Here is an 18,257-nt window from a genome sequence, read left to right as displayed (position 1 = left end):
ACTAGTCCTTCCTCCACTAGTCCTTTCCTCCACTAGTCCTTTCCTCCATAGTCCTTCTCCACTAGTCCTTCCTCCACTAGTCCTTCCTCCACTAGTCCTTCCTCCCACTAGTCCTTCCTCACTAGTCCTTCCTCCATAGTCCTTCCTCCACTAGTACACTACACTCAGAAGGTGTATCCAGAATCTAAAAGCGTTCTTCGGCTGTCCCCATAGAATAACCCTTTGAAGAACCCCTTTTGGTTCCAGGTAGAACCTTTTCCATTCCAGGTAGAACCATTTTGGGTTCTGTGTAGAATCCTTTCCACAGAGGGTTCTACATGGAACCCCCAAAAGTTCTACCGGGACCTTCAAAGGGTTCTCCTATGGGAACAGCCAAAGAACTCCTTTGAAACCCTTTGTTCTAAGAGTGAACCTTTCCTCCACTAGTCCTTTCCTTCACTAGTCCTTCCTCCACTAGTCCTTCCTTACTAGTCCTTCCTCCACTAGTCCTTTCCTTCACTAGTCCTTTCCTCCACCTCCACTAGTCCTTCCTCCTTCCTCCACTAGTCCTTCCTCCACTAGTCCTTCCTCCACTAGTCCTCCACCTCCACTAGTCCTTCCTCCACTAGTCCTTCCTCCACTAGTCCTTCCTCCACTAGTCCTTCCTCCACTAGTCCTTCCTCCACTAGTCCTTTCCTCCACTAGTCCTTTCCTCCACTAGTCCTTCCTCCACTAGTCCTTCCCTTATTAGTCCTTTCCTCCACTAGTCCTTCCTCCACTAGTCCTTCCTCCACTAGTCCTTCCTCCACTAGTCCTTCCTCCACTAGTCCTTTCCTCCACTAGTCCTTTCCTCCACTAGTCCTTCCTCCACTAGTCCTTCCCTTATTAGTCCTTCCTCCACTAGTCCTTCCTCCACCTCCACTAGTCCTTCCTCCACTAGTCCTTCCTCCACTAGTCCTTCCTCCACTAGTCCTCCACCTCCACTAGTCCTTCCTCCACTAGTCCTTCCTCCACTAGTCCTTCCTCCACTAGTCCTCCACCTCCACTAGTCCTTCCTCCACTAGTCCTTCCTCCACTAGTCTTTCCTCCACTAGTCCTTCCTCCACTAGTCCTTCCTTCACTAGTCCTTCCTCCACTAGTCCTCCACCTCCACTAGTCCTTCCTCCACTAGTCCTCTCCTCCACTAGTCCTTCCTCCACTAGTCCTTTCCTCCACTAGTCCTTCCTCCACTAGTCCTTCCTCCACTAGTCCTTCTTCCACTAGTCCTTCCTCCACTAGTCCTTCCTCCACTAGTCCTTCCTCCACTAGTCCTCCACTAGTCCTTCCTCCACTAGTCCTTTCCTCCACTAGTCCTTCCTCTACCTCCACTAGTCTTTCCTCCACTAGTCTTTCCTCCACTAGTCCTTCCTCCACTAGTCCTTCCTCCACTAGTCCTTTCCTCCACTAGTCCTTCCTCCACTAGTCCTTCCTCCACTAGTCCTTCCTCCACTAGTCCTTCCTCCACTAGTCCTTTCCTCCACTAGTCCTTCCTCTACCTCCACTAGTCTTTCCTCCACTAGTCTTTCCTCCACTAGTCCTTCCTCCACTAGTCCTTCCTCCACTAGTCCTTTCCTCCACTAGTCCTTCCTCTACCTCCACTAGTCTTTCCTCCACTAGTCTTTCCTCCACTAGTCCTTCCTCCACTAGTCCTTCCTCCACTAGTCTTTCCTCCACTAGTCTTTCCTCCACTAGTCTTTCCTCCACTAGTCTTTCCTCCACTAGTCCTTCCTCCACTAGTCTTTCCTCCACTAGTCCTTCCTCCACTAGTCCTTTCCTCCACTAGTCCTCCACCTCCACTAGTCCTTCCTCCACTAGTCTTTCCTCCACTAGTCCTTCCTCCACTAGTCCTCCACCTCCACTAGTCCTTCCTCCACTAGTCCTCTCCTCCACTAGTCCTTCCTCCACTAGTCCTTTCCTCCACTAGTCCTTCCTCCACTAGTCCTTCCTCCACTAGTCCTTCTTCCACTAGTCCTTCCTTCACTAGTCCTTCCTCCACTAGTCCTTCCTCCACTAGTCCTTCCTCCACTAGTCTTTCCTCCATTAGTCCTTCCTCCACTAGTCCTTCCTCTACCTCCACTAGTCTTTCCTCCACTAGTCCTTCCTCCACTAGTCCTTCCTCCACTAGTCCTTCCTCCACTAGTCCTTTCCTCCACTAGTCTTTCCTCCATTAGTCCTTTCCTCCACTAGTCCTTCCTCTACCTCCCTAGTCTTCCTCACTAGTCCTTCCTCCACTAGTCCTTCCTCCACTAGTCCTTCCTCCACTAGTCCTTTCCACTAGTCCTTCCTCCACTAGTCCTTTCCTCCATTAGTCCTTCCTCCACTAGTCCTTCCTCCACTAGTCTTTCCTCCATTAGTCCTTTCCTCCACTAGTCCTTCCTCCACTAGTCCTTTCCTCCAGTCCTTCCTCCATTAGTCCTTCCTCCACTAGTCCTTCCTCCACTAGTCCTTCCTCCACTAGTCCTTCCTCCACTAGTCCTTTCCTCCACTAGTCCTTCCTCCACTAGTCCTTTCCTCCACTAGTCCTTCCTCTACCTCCACTAGTCCTTCCTCCACTAGTCCTTCCTCCACTAGTCCTTCCTCCACTAGTCCTTTCCTCCACTAGTCCTTCCTCCACTAGTCCTTCCTCCACTAGTCCTTCCTCCCTAGTCCCTTCCTCCACTAGTCCTTCCTCACTAGTCCTTCCTCCACTAGTCCTTTCCTCCCCCTCCACTAGTCCTTCCTCCACTAGTCCTTTCCTCACTAGTCCTTCCTCTACTCCACTAGTCTTCCCTCCACTAGTCCTTCCTCCACTAGTCCTTCCTCCACTAGTCCTTCCTCCACTAGTCCTTCCTTCACTTGTTCTTTCCTCCACTAGTCCTTTCCTCCACTAGTCCTTTCCTCCATTAGTCCTTCCTCCACTAGTCCTTCCTCCACTAGTCCTTCCTCCACTAGTCCTTCCTCCACTAGTCCTTCCTCCACTAGTCCTTCCTCCACTAGTCCTTCCTCCACTAGTACACTACACTCAGAAGGTGTATCCAGAATCTAAAAGCGTTCTTCGGCTGTCCCCATAGAATAACCCTTTGAAGAACCCCTTTTGGTTCCAGGTAGAACCTTTTCCATTCCAGGTAGAACCATTTTGGGTTCTGTGTAGAATCCTTTCCACAGAGGGTTCTACATGGAACCCCCAAAAGTTCTACCGGGACCTTCAAAGGGTTCTCCTATGGGAACAGCCAAAGAACTCCTTTGAAACCCTTTGTTCTAAGAGTGAACCTTTGACCAGGGCCCAAAGAGTTCTGTTGAAAAGTAGTACACTATATTATGGGGAAAAGGGTACTATTTGGGAGGCAACCAATCTTTTTAAAGTTGTATTTTTATTTGAGAAAGGAGTGACTTCATCAGTGCAGCAACCAACCAACCCTCTCACTGTCTCTCATCAGTGCAGCAACCAACCCTCTCTCTCTCTCTCTCTCTCTCATCAGTGCAGCAACCAACCCCCTCTCTCTCCCTCTCGCTCGCTCATCAGTGCAGCAACCAACCCTCTCTCTCTCTCACTCTCATCAGTGCAGCAACCAACCCTCTCTCTCTCTCACTCTCATCAGTGCAGCAACCAACCCTCTCTCTCTCATCAGTGCAGCAGCCAACCCTCTCTCTCTCTCTCTCATCAGTGCAGCAACCAACCCTCTCTCTCTCATCAGTGCAGCAACCCAACCCTCTCTCTCTCATCAGTGCAGCAACCAACCCCCTCTCTCTCTCTCTCTCTCTCTCTCTCTGTCTCATCAGTGCAGCAACCAACCCTCTCTCTCTGATCAGTGCAGCAACCAACCCTCTCTCTCTGATCAGTGCAGCAACCAACCCTCTCTCTCTCTCTCTCTCTCTCTCTCTCTGTCTCATCAGTGCAGCAACCAACCCTCTCTCTCTGATCAGTGCAGCAACCAACCCTCTCTCTCTCTCTCTCTCTCTCTCTCTCTCTCTCTCTCTGTCTCATCAGTGCAGCAACCAACCCTCTCTCTCTGATCAGTGCAGCAACCAACCCTCTCTCTCTCTCTCTCTCACTGTCTCATCAGTGCAGCAACCAACCCCCCCCTCTCTCTCTCTCTCTCACTGTCTCATCAGTGCAGCAACCAACCCCCCCCCCTCTCTCTCTCTCTCTCTCATCAGTGCAGCAACCAACCCTCTCTCTCACATCAGTGCAGCAACCACCCCCCCCTCTCTCTCTCTCTCTCTCTCTCTCTCTCTCTCTCTCTCTCTCTCTCTCTCTCTCTCTCTCTCTCTCTCTCTCTCTCACTGTCTCATCAGTGCAGCAACCAACCCCCCCCTCTCTCTCTCTCACTCTCTCGCTCTCATCAGTGCAGCAACCAACTATATAAGTTAGCATAAGCTATACTTCTAACAACCCTAATCCTCCCAGCCTTCAGCAAACTATTATACAATTAAGGAACATTTATTTTACAGAGACAACGTAAAAAAAGAGACAGTTGGATTAGAATTAATTATACCATAGAATGAATTCTAAAGCCTCTACTTAGAATAAACCATGTGAGACCCAAAAGGCACCCTATTCACTATAGAGTGCATTACTTTTGACCAAGGCCCATGAGGCTCTCTGCACTATAAAGGGAACATGGTTCCATTTGGGACCTAGCCTCAGGCTTTTGAACTGAATACTCAGCATATTGTGGAATGTCATTGTGTATTTCTGGACACACTGAAAAACACCCTCAGGTACTCAATGCTACGAACTGAAGACAAAAAAAACATCCAAACTTCTTCAAGACAGTTAATGGTTTCCATCTCTTAATGCTGCGGTTAGTTTCCATTGCTTATTAATGCTGAGGTTTTAGTTTTGCGTCCCAAATGGCACACTATTCCCGATGTAGTGCACTACTTTAGACCAGAGCACTATGGGCCTTACATCGGGAATATGATGCCATTTGGGATGCAACCTTGGATCACAATCAACTCCCTCTACTAGTCTATAGTGATGACTGTATATATACCATCAACCCTCTCTACTAGTCTATAGTGATGACCATCAACCCTCTCTACTAGTCTATAGTGATGACTGTATATATACCATCAACCCTCTCTACTAGTCTATAGCGATGACTGTATATATACCATCAACCCTCTCTACTAGTCTATAGTGATGACTGTATATATATCCCATCAACTCTCTCTACTAGTCTATAGTGATGACTGTATATATACCATCAACCCTCTCTACTAGTCTATAGTGATGACCATCAACCCTCTCTACTAGTCTATAGTGATGACTGTATATATACCATCAACCCTCTCTACTAGTCTATAGTGATGACTGTATATATACCATCAACCCTCTCTACTAGTCTATAGTGATGACTGTATATATACCATCAACCCTCTCTACTAGTCTATAGTGATGACTGTATATATACCATCAACCCTCTCTACTAGTCTATAGTGATGACTGTATATATACCATCAACCCTCTCTACTAGTCTATAGTGATGACTGTATATATACCATCAACCCTCTCTACTAGTCTATAGTGATGACTGTATATATACCATCAACCCTCTCTACTAGTCTATAGTGATGACTGTATATAAACCATCAACCCTCTCTACTAGTCTATAGTGATGACTGTATATATACCATCAACCCTCTCTACTAGTCTATAGTGATGACTGTATATATACCATCAACCCTCTCTACTAGTCTATAGTGATGACCATCAACCCTCTCTACTAGTCTATAGTGATGACTGTATATATACCATCAACCCTCTCTACTAGTCTATAGTGATGACTGTGTATATACCATCAACCCTCTCTACTAGTCTATAGTGATAACCATCAACCCTCTCTACTAGTCTATAGTGATGATTGTGCATATACCATCAACCCTCTCTACTAGTCTATAGTGATGACTGTATATATACCATCAACCCTCTCTACTAGTCTATAGTGATGACTGTATATATACCATCAACCCTCTCTACTAGTCTATAGTGATGACTGTATATATACCATCAACCCTCTCTACTAGTCTATAGTGATGACTGTATATATACCATCAACCCTCTCTACTAGTCTATAGTGATGACTGTATATATACCATCAACACTCTCTACTAGTCTATAGTGATGACTGTATATATACCATCAACCCTCTCCACTAGTCTATAGTGATAACCATCAGCCCTCTCTACTAGTCTATAGTGATGACTGTATATATACCATCAACCCTCTCTACTAGTCTATAGTGATGACTGTATATATACCATCAACCCTCTCTACTAGTCTATAGTGATGACTGTATATATACCATCAACCCTCTCTACTAGTCTATAGTGATGACTGTGTATATACCATCAACCCTCTATACTAGTCTATAGTGATGACTGTGTATATACCATCAACCCTCTCTACTAGTCTATAGTGATAACCATCAACCCTCTCTACTAGTCTATAGTGATGATTGTGCATATACCATCAACCCTCTCTACTAGTCTATAGTGATGACTGTATATATACCATCAACCCTCTCTACTAGTCTATAGTGATGACTGTATATATACCATCAACCCTCTCTACTAGTCTATAGTGATGACTGTATATATACCATCAACCCTCTCTACTAGTCTATAGTGATGACTGTATATAAACCATCAACCCTCTCTACTAGTCTATAGTGATGACTGTATATATACCATCAACCCTCTCTACTAGTCTATAGTGATGACTGTATATATACCATCAACCCTCTCTACTAGTCTATAGTGATGACTGTATATATACCATCAACCCTCTCTACTAGTCTATAGTGATGACTGTGTATATACCATCAACCCTCTCCACTAGTCTATAGTGATAACCATCAGCCCTCTCTACTAGTCTATAGTGATGACTGTATATATACCATCAAGCCTCTCTACTAGTCTATAGTGATGACTGTATATATACCATCAAGCCTCTCTACTAGTCTATAGTGATGACTGTATATATACCATCAACCCTCTCTACTAGTCTATAGTGATGACTGTGTATATACCATCAACCCTCTATACTAGTCTATAGTGATGACTGTATATATACCATCAACCCTCTCTACTAGTCTATAGTGATGACTGTATATATACCATCAACCCTCTCTCCTAGTCTATAGTGATGACCATCAACCCTCTCTACTAGTCCATAGTGATGACTGTATATATACCATCAACCCTCTCTACTAGTCTATAGTGATGACCATCAACCCTCTCTACTAGTCTATAGTGATGACTGTATACCATCAACCCTCTCTACTAGTCTATAGTGATGACTGTATATATACCATCAACCCTCTCTACTAGTCTATAGTTATGACTGTATATATACCATCAACCCTCTCTACTAGTCTATAGTGATGACTGTATATATACCATCAACCCTCTCTACTAGTCTATAGTGATGACTGTGTATATACCATCAACCCTCTCTACTAGTCTATAGTGATGACTGTATATATACCATCAACCCTCTCTACTAGTCTATAGTGATGACTGTATATATACCATCAACCCTCTCTACTAGTCTATAGTGATGACTGTATATATACCATCAACTCTCTCTCTACTAGTCTATAGTGATGACTGTATATATACCATCAACCCTCTCTACTAGTCTATAGTGATGACTGTATATATACCATCAACCCCCTCTACTAGTCTATAGTGATGACTGTATATATACCATCAACCCTCTCTACTAGTCTATAGTGATGACTGTGCATATACCATCAATCCTCTCTACTAGTCTAAAGTGATGACTTTATATATACCATCAACCCTCTCTACTAGTCTATAGTGATGACTGTATATATACCATCAACCCTCTCTACTAGTCTAAAGTGATGACTTTATATATACCATCAACCCTCTCTACTAGTCTATAGTGATGACTGTATATATACCATCAACCCTCTCTACTAGTCTATAGTGATGACTGTATATATACCATCAACTCTCTCTCTACTAGTCTATAGTGATGACTGTATATATACCATCAACCCTCTCTACTAGTCTATAGTGATGACTGTATATATACCATCAACCCCCTCTACTAGTCTATAGTGATGACTGTATATATACCATCAACCCTCTCTACTAGTCTATAGTGATGACTGTATATATACCATCAACCCTCTCTGCTAGTCTATAGTGATGACTGTATATATACCATCAACCCTCTCTACTAGTCTATAGTGATGACTGTATATATACCATCAACCCTCTCTACTAGTCTATAGTGATGACTGTATATATACCATCAACCCTCTCTACTAGTCTATAGTGATGATTGTATATATACCATCAACCCTCTCTACTAGTCTATAGTGATGACTGTGCATATACCATCAACCCTCTCTACTAGTCTATAGTGATGACTGTGCATATACCATCAACCCTCTCTACTAGTCTATAGTGATGACTGTGCATGTACCATCACAGATGAACCAAGGCATAAAAAACACACCTGCTCCACATTGACTGTCCATCCTAGAAACATGTAGACAATTATCCTGAAGACTGACAGGGTGTGGAGGCATTCAGACAGACAGACAGACAGACAGACAGACAGACGGACAGACGGACAGACAGAGAGAGACAGACAGACTGACAGAAAACTAGACAGGCACAGACATACAGACAGGCAGGCAGGCAGTCAGACACGCAGACAGACAGACAGACAGAGAGACAGGCAGGCAGTTTCCTCTCAGGGAGGGAACTTGTTTAGAATTGAAGATGGGTAAAATAAGGTTGAGTCTAGACATAGTTACATTTAGTTTAGGTCCGTTGTATCTTGTCTCTGAAGGACCCTTTAAAGCCTTTCCTTACAGGTTGACTCTGAGCTCCATGGGTAGTGATTTTGTGTGGAGTCATTCTATGATTCACTACTGTGGTTTGGGTTGAGTACCTGTGAGGGTCGAGGTGGGTGGTCATAAAAACAGCCATCCAGGAGTCTTAGCCCGCAGCCTGCAGCCTTCCATTCCACTGGTGGAAACGGCAAGTCATTTCACATTTCATACTTTAAAAACCCTTTCAATGACTGGAGGAATTCATTTAGTCTTTTTTACTACAAGTGGAATGAATGTCATATACATTTAGTGACATCTGCAGGTTTATATAATATCCCCTTTCATGATATTGTTGACTTATGAAATGTGTTTTATTTATATATATTTGTCTAAACACATTGGTCAACAGTAGTACAGATAATAGCCTAGCTGTGTAGAATAGACACATCCCATCACCAAGATGTATGGCGCAGCAATGGGGAAATGATCTGATCAACTCAAATCTAGATTTATATCATAGAATCTAGCAATCAATCATTTTGGTGAAATCATTATTCGACTCTTTTCAAGAGAAAACAGACATTTTTATGTTCTATTTACATCGGAAACGAGTTCAGTCTCGGCTGGAGATAAGTGATGGGTAAACTCCTCGCCACTTCCGATCAGTAGGCTGTGCTACTGTAAATATATTCAGAAGCATTTCAAGGATATTACATAAAATTCTTACCCATAAATAATATTCACACGTTAACGTAGCCTACTGATGATGGAACTTGTAGACGGTAGCCTTTAGGTAAATGTATGAATCATTACTTTTCCATGACTTTTATAAAATCATGCAGTAAAAACGTTTATTTGAACAGAAGACATACTGTATTATTTTTTATTTTAAGAATAGTCCGGGTGGTTAGATCCATGCCCGCAGACAGTTACGTACTGAATGTAAATTCCAAGACGTGTTTCACAAACTAAACAATTCGCCACGACTTGTTCTCTCCCTGTGTGTCAGAGTCTCTCTCTCAGACCAGTGGACAGAATGCGTTTACCCTAAAAACTCGGTGGCTTAAAAGTTTCGTGGAGTTAGAGAAGTCCGATTTCAATTTTTGTACTAACGCCTCCCCATCCGTGCGTAATGGTGCGGGACTGCGCCGCAGATGTTTGTGTGCAGGAATGCTTTTTTACTTCTGAGGTTGGGGTTGAATTTGATACGAATTAGTATGTTGTAGGCCAATGACTGTACATATGAAGGTGCAGGCCTACCTCTCTTTTTCTAAACAACCACAAGGCATCTAAACAGTTCCAGGCTCCGGCTGTGAGTTAGTTTATCTGTACCTCCCTGAACTCTCCGATTAGCCGGGCAGGCAGCTGTCGTCATCAGCAGCACCCCCGGTTTTTCCCTTTTCTAAATGGATGGGGCTGTGCAGCTTCACGCACAGTTCAACGGAAGCCGAAAGATTGGAACAACTTGTGAATTCCCCCGTCAGTTTGGTTTGCGTTTGCGGTAACGTTCAGAAGAATGCTCGACGGCGGCTTCGCTGAAGAAGTTAGAGATTGAGAAGTGTTTTTTCCTTCTCCTAAACTGTGTGGCGTTCAGGACTGGAGCAGGACTGGAGCAGGAGAGGAGCAGGAGCGGAGCAGGAGAGGAGCAGGAGCGGAGCAGGAGAGGGAACAGCGGTTGCCTACTACAACGTTTACAATAGAAAGGAAACGTCAACTCCCGTTAGAGTGGACTGAAGTGAAGTGGCAGCTCGTAATTCCACAATGGCTTTCGCTTTGGATTGTATATATTTATTGATGTGCTGTTCTCTCAGCTTGATCTTTTTAGATCACAAACATACTGTGAAATCACATGGTAAGTTCTTATGATTTTACACTTTTTTCTCAACTTTTTGGTATTCAACTTTGAAGTAGCCTACTGTGGATTTTGAGCAGAGGGCTATAACACGTATGGCATACTGTATTTGAAGTTATATAACCCCCTGGGTTTGATAGAGACTGACGTCTTATTGATGAACGTGTCCAGAAATGCCACAAACTAGTCCAATAATTTAGTTGTACCAGAAAGGGTTTAGCCAAACCTAACCGTGATGCAACTGGCTGGCTCATAACCCATAGACCAAACTAGACTAGAGACACATTATCCCATGTCTCCACTGTTCAGAAGTTCAATATCATCTTTAAATAAAGGTTCAAAAAACAATAAAAATATCATCTTCCATATTCATTAACCATTTGTTAGTAGGCCAATTCTCCTTTAACTAGCATGCATTACTCTTATCCACACAGAGTATAATCATAATTGTTTTATTTATTTATTTATTTAACCTTTAATTAACTAGGCAAGTCAGTATAAATTAAAGTATCCTATATTATTTTCTGTGCCTTTCACCAAGTTCCCATAAATTCCCATAAGTTCCCAATCCCCCAACTTCCCATATGTTTCTGTGCATAGGTTCCTACTCCCTGAGAAAGAAATGTGCTGTCTAGAACCTAAAACGGTCTTTGGCTGTCCCCATAAGATAACCCTTTGAAGAACCCGTTTTGGTTCCAGGTAGAACCCTTTTGTGTTCCATGTAAAAACCGTTTCCACAGAGGATTCTACCTGGAACCCAAAAGAGTTCTACCTGGAACCCAAAAGAGTTCTACCTGGAACCCAAAAGAGTTTTACTTAGAACTATTTTGGGTTCCATATGGATCCAAAAAGGGTTATCCTATGGGGACAGCCTAAGAACCCTTTTGAGACCCTTTTTTTCTAAGAGTTTATATTAGAACTGTCCAGTTGTCTGTGTTTCTCTGATGTTATTCTTGACTATTTGTCTCATCAGAACATCTCTCTGGAAAGTTAAGTGAATATGGTCTTATCGTGCCGTTCAGCACAGACTCCCAGGGCCGCTATATCTCCCACGTGGTCTCAGGAGCCTGGGCCTCAGCTGCAACGGGAGAAAGTGAAGGTGCTGATGCAGGTGGTGGTGGTGGTGCTTCCTCATCCCCTGGTCCGGGAAAGAGGCGCGTGGTCCGTAGCGCCCCCGAGACTCCCTCTATCACCTCTGGCACAGGACAACACCTGTTTTTCAACGTCACTGTGTTTGGGAAAGAGTTGCACCTTCGCCTCAAAGCAAACAGGAGGCTGGTGGCTCCGGGGGCATTTGTGGAATGGCAGGAGGACTTCGAGGAAAAGGCTAAGGAGCGTCTCCACGGGGACTGTGTTTTCACTGGAGATGTATCAGACATGCCAGAGGCTACTGTTGCCATAAGCAACTGTGATGGACTGGTAAGTCAATAACCAAACCCACCCTCCCTGAATTCCATACAATACAATGGTGCAAATGAGTTAGCGCACACACACACACACACACACACACACACACACACACACACACACACACATACGCTAGTACTGTATACTGTACTATCAGCCAGATCTCAGATCTGTTTGTGGATTGGAAATTACAATTCAACCGTATGAGTTGGCAAGACAGCACAAACAGATCTGGGACCAGGCAGCTGTACACTGTAATCTAACCATATGAGTTGGCAAGACAGCACAAACAAATCTGGGACCAGGCAGCTGTACACTGTAATCTAACCATATGAGTTGGCAAGACAGCACAAACAGATCTGGGACCAGGCAGCTGTACACTGTAATCTAACCATATGAGTTGGCAAGACAGCACAAACAGATCTGGGACCAGGCAGCTGTACACTGTAATCTAACCATATGAGTTGGCAAGACAGCACAAACAGATCTGGGACCAGGCAGCTGTACACTGTAATCTAACCATATGAGTTGGCAAGACAACACAAACAGATCTGGGACCAGGCAGCTGTACACTGTAATCTAACCATATGAGTTGGCAAGACAACACAAACAGATCTGGGACCAGGCAGCTGTACACTGTAATCTAACCATATGAGTTGGCAAGACAGCACAAACAGATCTGGGACCAGGCTACTGTAATCTAACCATATGAGTTGGCAAGACAGCACAAACAGATCTGGGACCAGGCTGCTGTACACTGTAATCTAACCATATGAGTTGGCAAGACAACACAAACAGATCTGGGACCAGGCAGCTGTACACTGTAATCTAACCATATGAGTTGGCAAGACAACACAAACAGATCTGGGACCAGGCAGCTGTACACTGTAATCTAACCATATGAGTTGGCAAGACAACACAAACAGATCTGGGACCAGGCTGCTGTACACTGTAATCTAACCATATGAGTTGGCAAGACAGCACAAACAGATCTGGGACCAGGCTGCTGTACACTGTAATCTAACCATATGAGTTGGCAAAACAGCACAAACAGATCTGGGACCAGGCAGCTGTACACTGTAATCTAACCATATGAGTTGGCAAGACAGCACAGACAGATCTGGGACCAGGCAGCTGTACACTGTAATCTAACCATATGAGTTGGCAAGACAGCACAAACAGATCTGGGACCAGGCAGCTGTACACTGTAATCTAACCATATGAGTTGGCAAGACAGCACAAACAGATCTGGGACCAGGCTACTGTAATCTAACCATATGAGTTGGCAAGACAGCACAAACAGATCTGGGACCAGGCAGCTGTACACTGTAATCTAACCATATGAGTTGGCAAGACAGCACAAACAGATCTGGGACCAGGCTACTGTAATCTAACCATATGAGTTGGCAAGACAGCACAGACAGATCTGGGACCAGGCAGCTGTACACTGTAATCTAACCATATGAGTTGGTAAGACAGCACAAACAGATCTGGGACCAGGCAGCTGTACACTGTAATCTAACCATATGAGTTGGCAAGACAACACAAACAGATCTGGGACCAGGCAGCTGTACACTGTAATCTAACCATATGAGTTGGCAAGACAACACAAACAGATCTGGGACCAGGCAGCTGTACACTGTAATCTAACCATATGAGTTGGCAAGACAGCACAAACAGATCTGGGACCAGGCAGCTGTACACTGTAATCTAACCATATGAGTTGGCAAGACAGCACAAACAGATCTGGGACCAGGCTACTGTGATCTAACCATATGAGTTGGCAAGACAGCACAAACAGATCTGGGACCAGGCTACTGTGATCTAACCATATGAGTTGGCAAGACAGCACAGACAGATCTGGGACCAGGCTACTGTAATCTAACCATATGAGTTGGCAAGACAGCACAAACAGATCTGGGACCAGGCAGCTGTACACTGTAATCTAACCATATGAGTTGGCAAGACAGCACAAACAGATCTGGGACCAGGCTACTGTGATCTAACCATATGAGTTGGCAAGACAGCACAAACAGATCTGGGACCAGGCAGCTGTACACTGTAATCTAACCATATGAGTTGGCAAGACAGCACAAACAGATCTGGGACCAGGCAGCTGTACACTGTAATCTAACCATATGAGTTGGCAAGACAACACAAACAGATCTGGGACCAGGCAGCTGTACACTGTAATCTAACCATATGAGTTGGCAAGACAGCACAAACAGATCTGGGACCAGGCAGCTGTACACTGTAATCTAACCATATGAGTTGACAAGACAACACAAACAGATCTGGGACCAGGCAGCTGTACACTGTAATCTAACCATATGAGTTGGCAAGACAGCACAAACAGATCTGGGACCAGGCAGCTGTACACTGTAATCTAACCATATGAGTTGGCAAGACAACACAAACAGATCTGGGACCAGGCAGCTGTACACTGTAATCTAACCATATGAGTTGGCAAGACAGCACAAACAGATCTGGGACCAGGCAGCTGTACACTGTTTAAATGGCTTAGGTATTCTCCTCACACTGTTCCTAGCCCTGGCAGTCACTGTGAATGCAGGTTGCGGGTGAATAAAAATCAGCGATTGGATATCCTAACTCTGGCTGGATTCCAATAGGAATTACACATCACTTTGCAAGCCAGCATAATGTGACATGCAGGTAGGATTGCAAAATTCTGCTACATTTCACAGGTTTTCCAGAAATACTGGTTGGAAGATTCCTGAAAATCCTTCAACCAGAATTTTTGGGAAAGTTACCAGAATTTTGCAACCCTACTTGCAGGCCTCATGTGGCCTGTAAACCATGAGTTTTAGGCCACTGAGTGAGGGTAAAGTTAGGCCTCAAAATAAGGCCTTATAAGATATGTAATACATTGTCAAATAAACATTTTATTATAATGACAACATTCACCTAGGAACTCACTTAGTGAAGGCCACAGGGCTGAAACAGTGACTCTATCCGTTTGTGTAAGGATAGGTCCCATGTAGCTCAGTTGGTAGAGCATGGTGTTTGCAACGCCAGGGTTGTGGGTTCGTTTCCCACGGGGGACCAGTACGGAATTTATCTTTTTAAATGGATGAAATGTATGCATTCACTACTGTAAGTCGCTCTAGATAAGAGCGTCTGCTAAATGACTAAAATGTAAAAAATTTAATGACTACAAAATCCCTTTAAGTAACTGGAATGATATATATTAAAGGGATACATTGAATTTTGGCAACAAGGTCATTTATCTAATTCCCCAGTCAATTGAACTCGTGGATAAACATGTTTTATGTCTCTGTGTGCAGTTTGAAGGAGGTTGCTAACTAGAGATAAACTTCCAGTCATTGTGTAAACGCCAGTTAGCATTGGCTTTCTGAAACTCTTTCTAACTTCCTTTTATATACTGGATGCAGCGACATAAAAATGGTTTCTGTGAGTCCCAAAGTATCCCTTTTAAGTGCAACGGGTTTCCTCGAAAGTTTAGAGTAATGACAGCACAACGGGGTTTACAATGTAGCATTATCCACTGGACACAATAACTTGAATTAATAACAAGAAGTTGAAGCAAACAGCAGGGAGACATGATGCTTGTCCATTGCTTTGCTATGGAGCCCTGTTAACTATAGAGAACTCAGTATACAGTAGCCTCTACTTAGCCTACAGCCCTACACTGCTGCTTCCAGGGAATAGTTTTCTGTTAAGCTGTCCAGACATTACTTTCTCTGTTGAGGGAATAGTTTTCTGTTAAGCTGTCCAGACATTACTTTCTCTGTTGAGGGAATAGTTTTCTGTTAAGCTGTCCAGACATCACTTTCTCTGTTGAGGGAATAGTTTTCTGTTAAGCTGTCCAGACATTACTTTCTCTGTTGAGGGAATAGTTTTCTGTTAAGCTGTCCAGACATTACTTTCTCTGTTGAGGGAATAGTTTTCTGTTAAGCTGTCCAGACATTACTTTCTCTGTTGAGGGAATAGTTTTCTGTAAAGCTGTCCAGACATTACTTTCTCTGTTGAGGGAATAGTTTTCTGTTAAGCTGCCCAGTCATTACTTTCTCTTTTTCCAACACTTATGCAAGGAGCTCATGTTACAGCACTGTCACTGCACTGTCATGGCACTGTCACGGCCCTGTCACTGCTCTGTCACTGCACTGTCACTGCACTGTCACTGCTCTGTCACTGCTCTGTCACTGCTCTGTCACTGCACTGTCACTGCACTGTCACTGCTCTGTCACTGCTCTGTTACTGCACTGTCACAAACGTTTTCACCTATAGTAGGAAAAAGTAAGAAAATGTGTAAGATCGTCTGCTAAATTACTAAAATGTATAGGGTGAAGTTGCCCCTAGGCGCTGTTCTTGGGTCAGTTTTACATTTTCCCCAGTTAAGGGCTTTTGCTTGGACGACCAACCAAATTCACATAGAACTGTGAGTTATAGATATGTCATTCTCATTGAAAGCAAGTCTAAGAAGCGGTAGATCTGTTCTATGTATGCTATTTCTATGCTTCCTGTTCATAAGTTTATTTTTTTTCGTCTTTTACTTTCAGTTTTGTACAACAGCTTCAAACAGCTAAAATGGAAAATACATTTCACAGCGGTTTCGATGGTACAATGATTCTCCACACTATACTTACTTGTTTTGTGAAATTAACTGAAATCAGCCGAACTATTCGAATTTTAGCAACCAGGAAATGGCGGAGCAATTCCTGCATAGTGCACCTTTACGGTTAGGATAAGGGAAGCTGATCCTAGATCTGTACCTAGGGGGAACTTCCTGGCTTCCCCTAGGGATGTCATTCAGAAAATGTTACAAGCAATTCATTCATTCAGCCAGTCATAACTGGCTTTAATAGTGTAATCATTTAATAACACTATGGTAAACATATAACACTATTAGGAAGAAGGCGACAAGCCAGACACCCAGAACTAAAGAACTACAAAGCAGACACCCAGAACTAAAGAACTACAAAGCAGACACCCAGAACCAAAGGACTACAAAGCAGATACCCAGAACCAAAGGACTACAAAGCAGACACCCATAACTAAAAGAACTACAAAGCCGACACCCAGAACTAAAGAACTACAAAGCCAACACCCAGAACTAAAAAACTACAAAGCAGACACCCCAAACTAAAGAACTACAAAGCAGACGCCCCGAACTAAATAACTACAAAGCAGACACCCAGAACTAAAGAACTACAAAGCAGACACCCAGAACTACAAAGCAGACACCCAGAACCAAATGACTACAAAGCAGACACCCAGAACCAAAGGACTACAAAGCAGACACCAGAACCAAAGGACTACAAAGCAGACACCCAGAATCAAAGAACTACAAAGCAGACACCCAGAACCAAAGGACTACAAAGCAGACACCCAGAACCAAAGGACTACAAAGCAGACACCCAGAACCAAAGGACTACAAAGCAGACACCCAGAACCAAAGGACTACAAAGCAGACACCCAGAACCAAAGGACTACAAAGCAGACACCCAGAACCAAAGGACTACAAAGCAGACACCCAGAACCAAAGGACTACAAAGCAGACACCCAGAACGAAAGGACTACAAAGCAGACACCCAGAACGAAAGAACTACAAAGCAGACACCCAGAACGAAAGAACTACAAAGCAGACACCCAGAACGAAAGAACTACAAAGCAGACACCCAGAACTAAAGAACTACAAAGCAGACACCCAGAACTAAAGAACTACAAAGCAGAAACCAAGAACAAAAAAAATACAAACCAGACACCCAGAACTAAAGAACTACAAAGCAGAAACCAAGAACAAAAAAAATACAAACCAGACACCCAGAACTAAAGAACTACAAAGCAGACACCAAGAACAAAAAAAATACAAACCAGACACCCAGAACTAAAATCTCACGCAAATGCGCTAGATCATGCGTCTGTCCACGAGAGATTACAAACTCTATGAATATTATTTGCCAACCTGTGTTTGCTGTAAATGAGTGCTCGTAGCCTCTGCTACTAGTAATTGTTAGAGTACTAAAAGCATTGTGTTTATATCAATCAATCAAATGTATTTATAAAGCCCTTTTTTCATCAGCCGATGTCACAAAGTGCTGTACATAAACCCAGCCTAAAACCCCAAACAGCAAGCAATGCAGATGCAGAAGCACGGTGGCTAGGAAAAACTCCCTAGGAAGGCAGGAACCTAGGAAGAA

General features: G+C 43.7%; 1 protein-coding gene and 1 long non-coding RNA gene across 5 annotated transcripts in view; one reads left to right on the top strand and one right to left on the bottom strand.

The window, feature by feature from the left end:
* Positions 1–10,164, bottom strand: part of LOC115152732 (uncharacterized) — an 11,867-nt gene extending 1,703 nt beyond the window's left edge. The window contains exons 1-2 of the long non-coding RNA XR_003867561.1: positions 10,077–10,164; positions 8,936–9,012 (exon numbers count right to left, since the gene is read on the bottom strand). This is a non-coding gene — a long non-coding RNA (uncharacterized LOC115152732). The remainder of the gene's footprint in view (positions 1–8,935; positions 9,013–10,076) is intronic.
* A 63-nt stretch (positions 10,165–10,227) lies between these two features.
* adamts14 (ADAM metallopeptidase with thrombospondin type 1 motif, 14) overlaps positions 10,228–18,257 on the top strand; it is a 128,770-nt gene continuing 120,740 nt past the window's right edge. For 3 of the 4 annotated variants that reach the window (XM_029697491.1, XM_029697492.1, XM_029697489.1), the window contains exons 1-2: positions 10,228–10,668; positions 11,642–12,087. In XM_029697491.1, coding sequence (XP_029553351.1) covers positions 10,578–10,668; positions 11,642–12,087 — 537 coding nt within the window. In that variant the 5' untranslated portion in view covers positions 10,228–10,577. The remainder of the gene's footprint in view (positions 10,669–11,641; positions 12,088–18,257) is intronic. The other variant, XM_029697493.1, reaches the window with a different exon arrangement.

This window comes from Salmo trutta, chromosome 18 (assembly GCF_901001165.1).
Source record: "Salmo trutta chromosome 18, fSalTru1.1, whole genome shotgun sequence".
Classification (NCBI taxonomy): domain Eukaryota; kingdom Metazoa; phylum Chordata; class Actinopteri; order Salmoniformes; family Salmonidae; genus Salmo; species Salmo trutta.
Note: the sequence above shows the minus strand (reverse complement) of the source record. Positions and strands in the feature narration are given on the sequence as shown.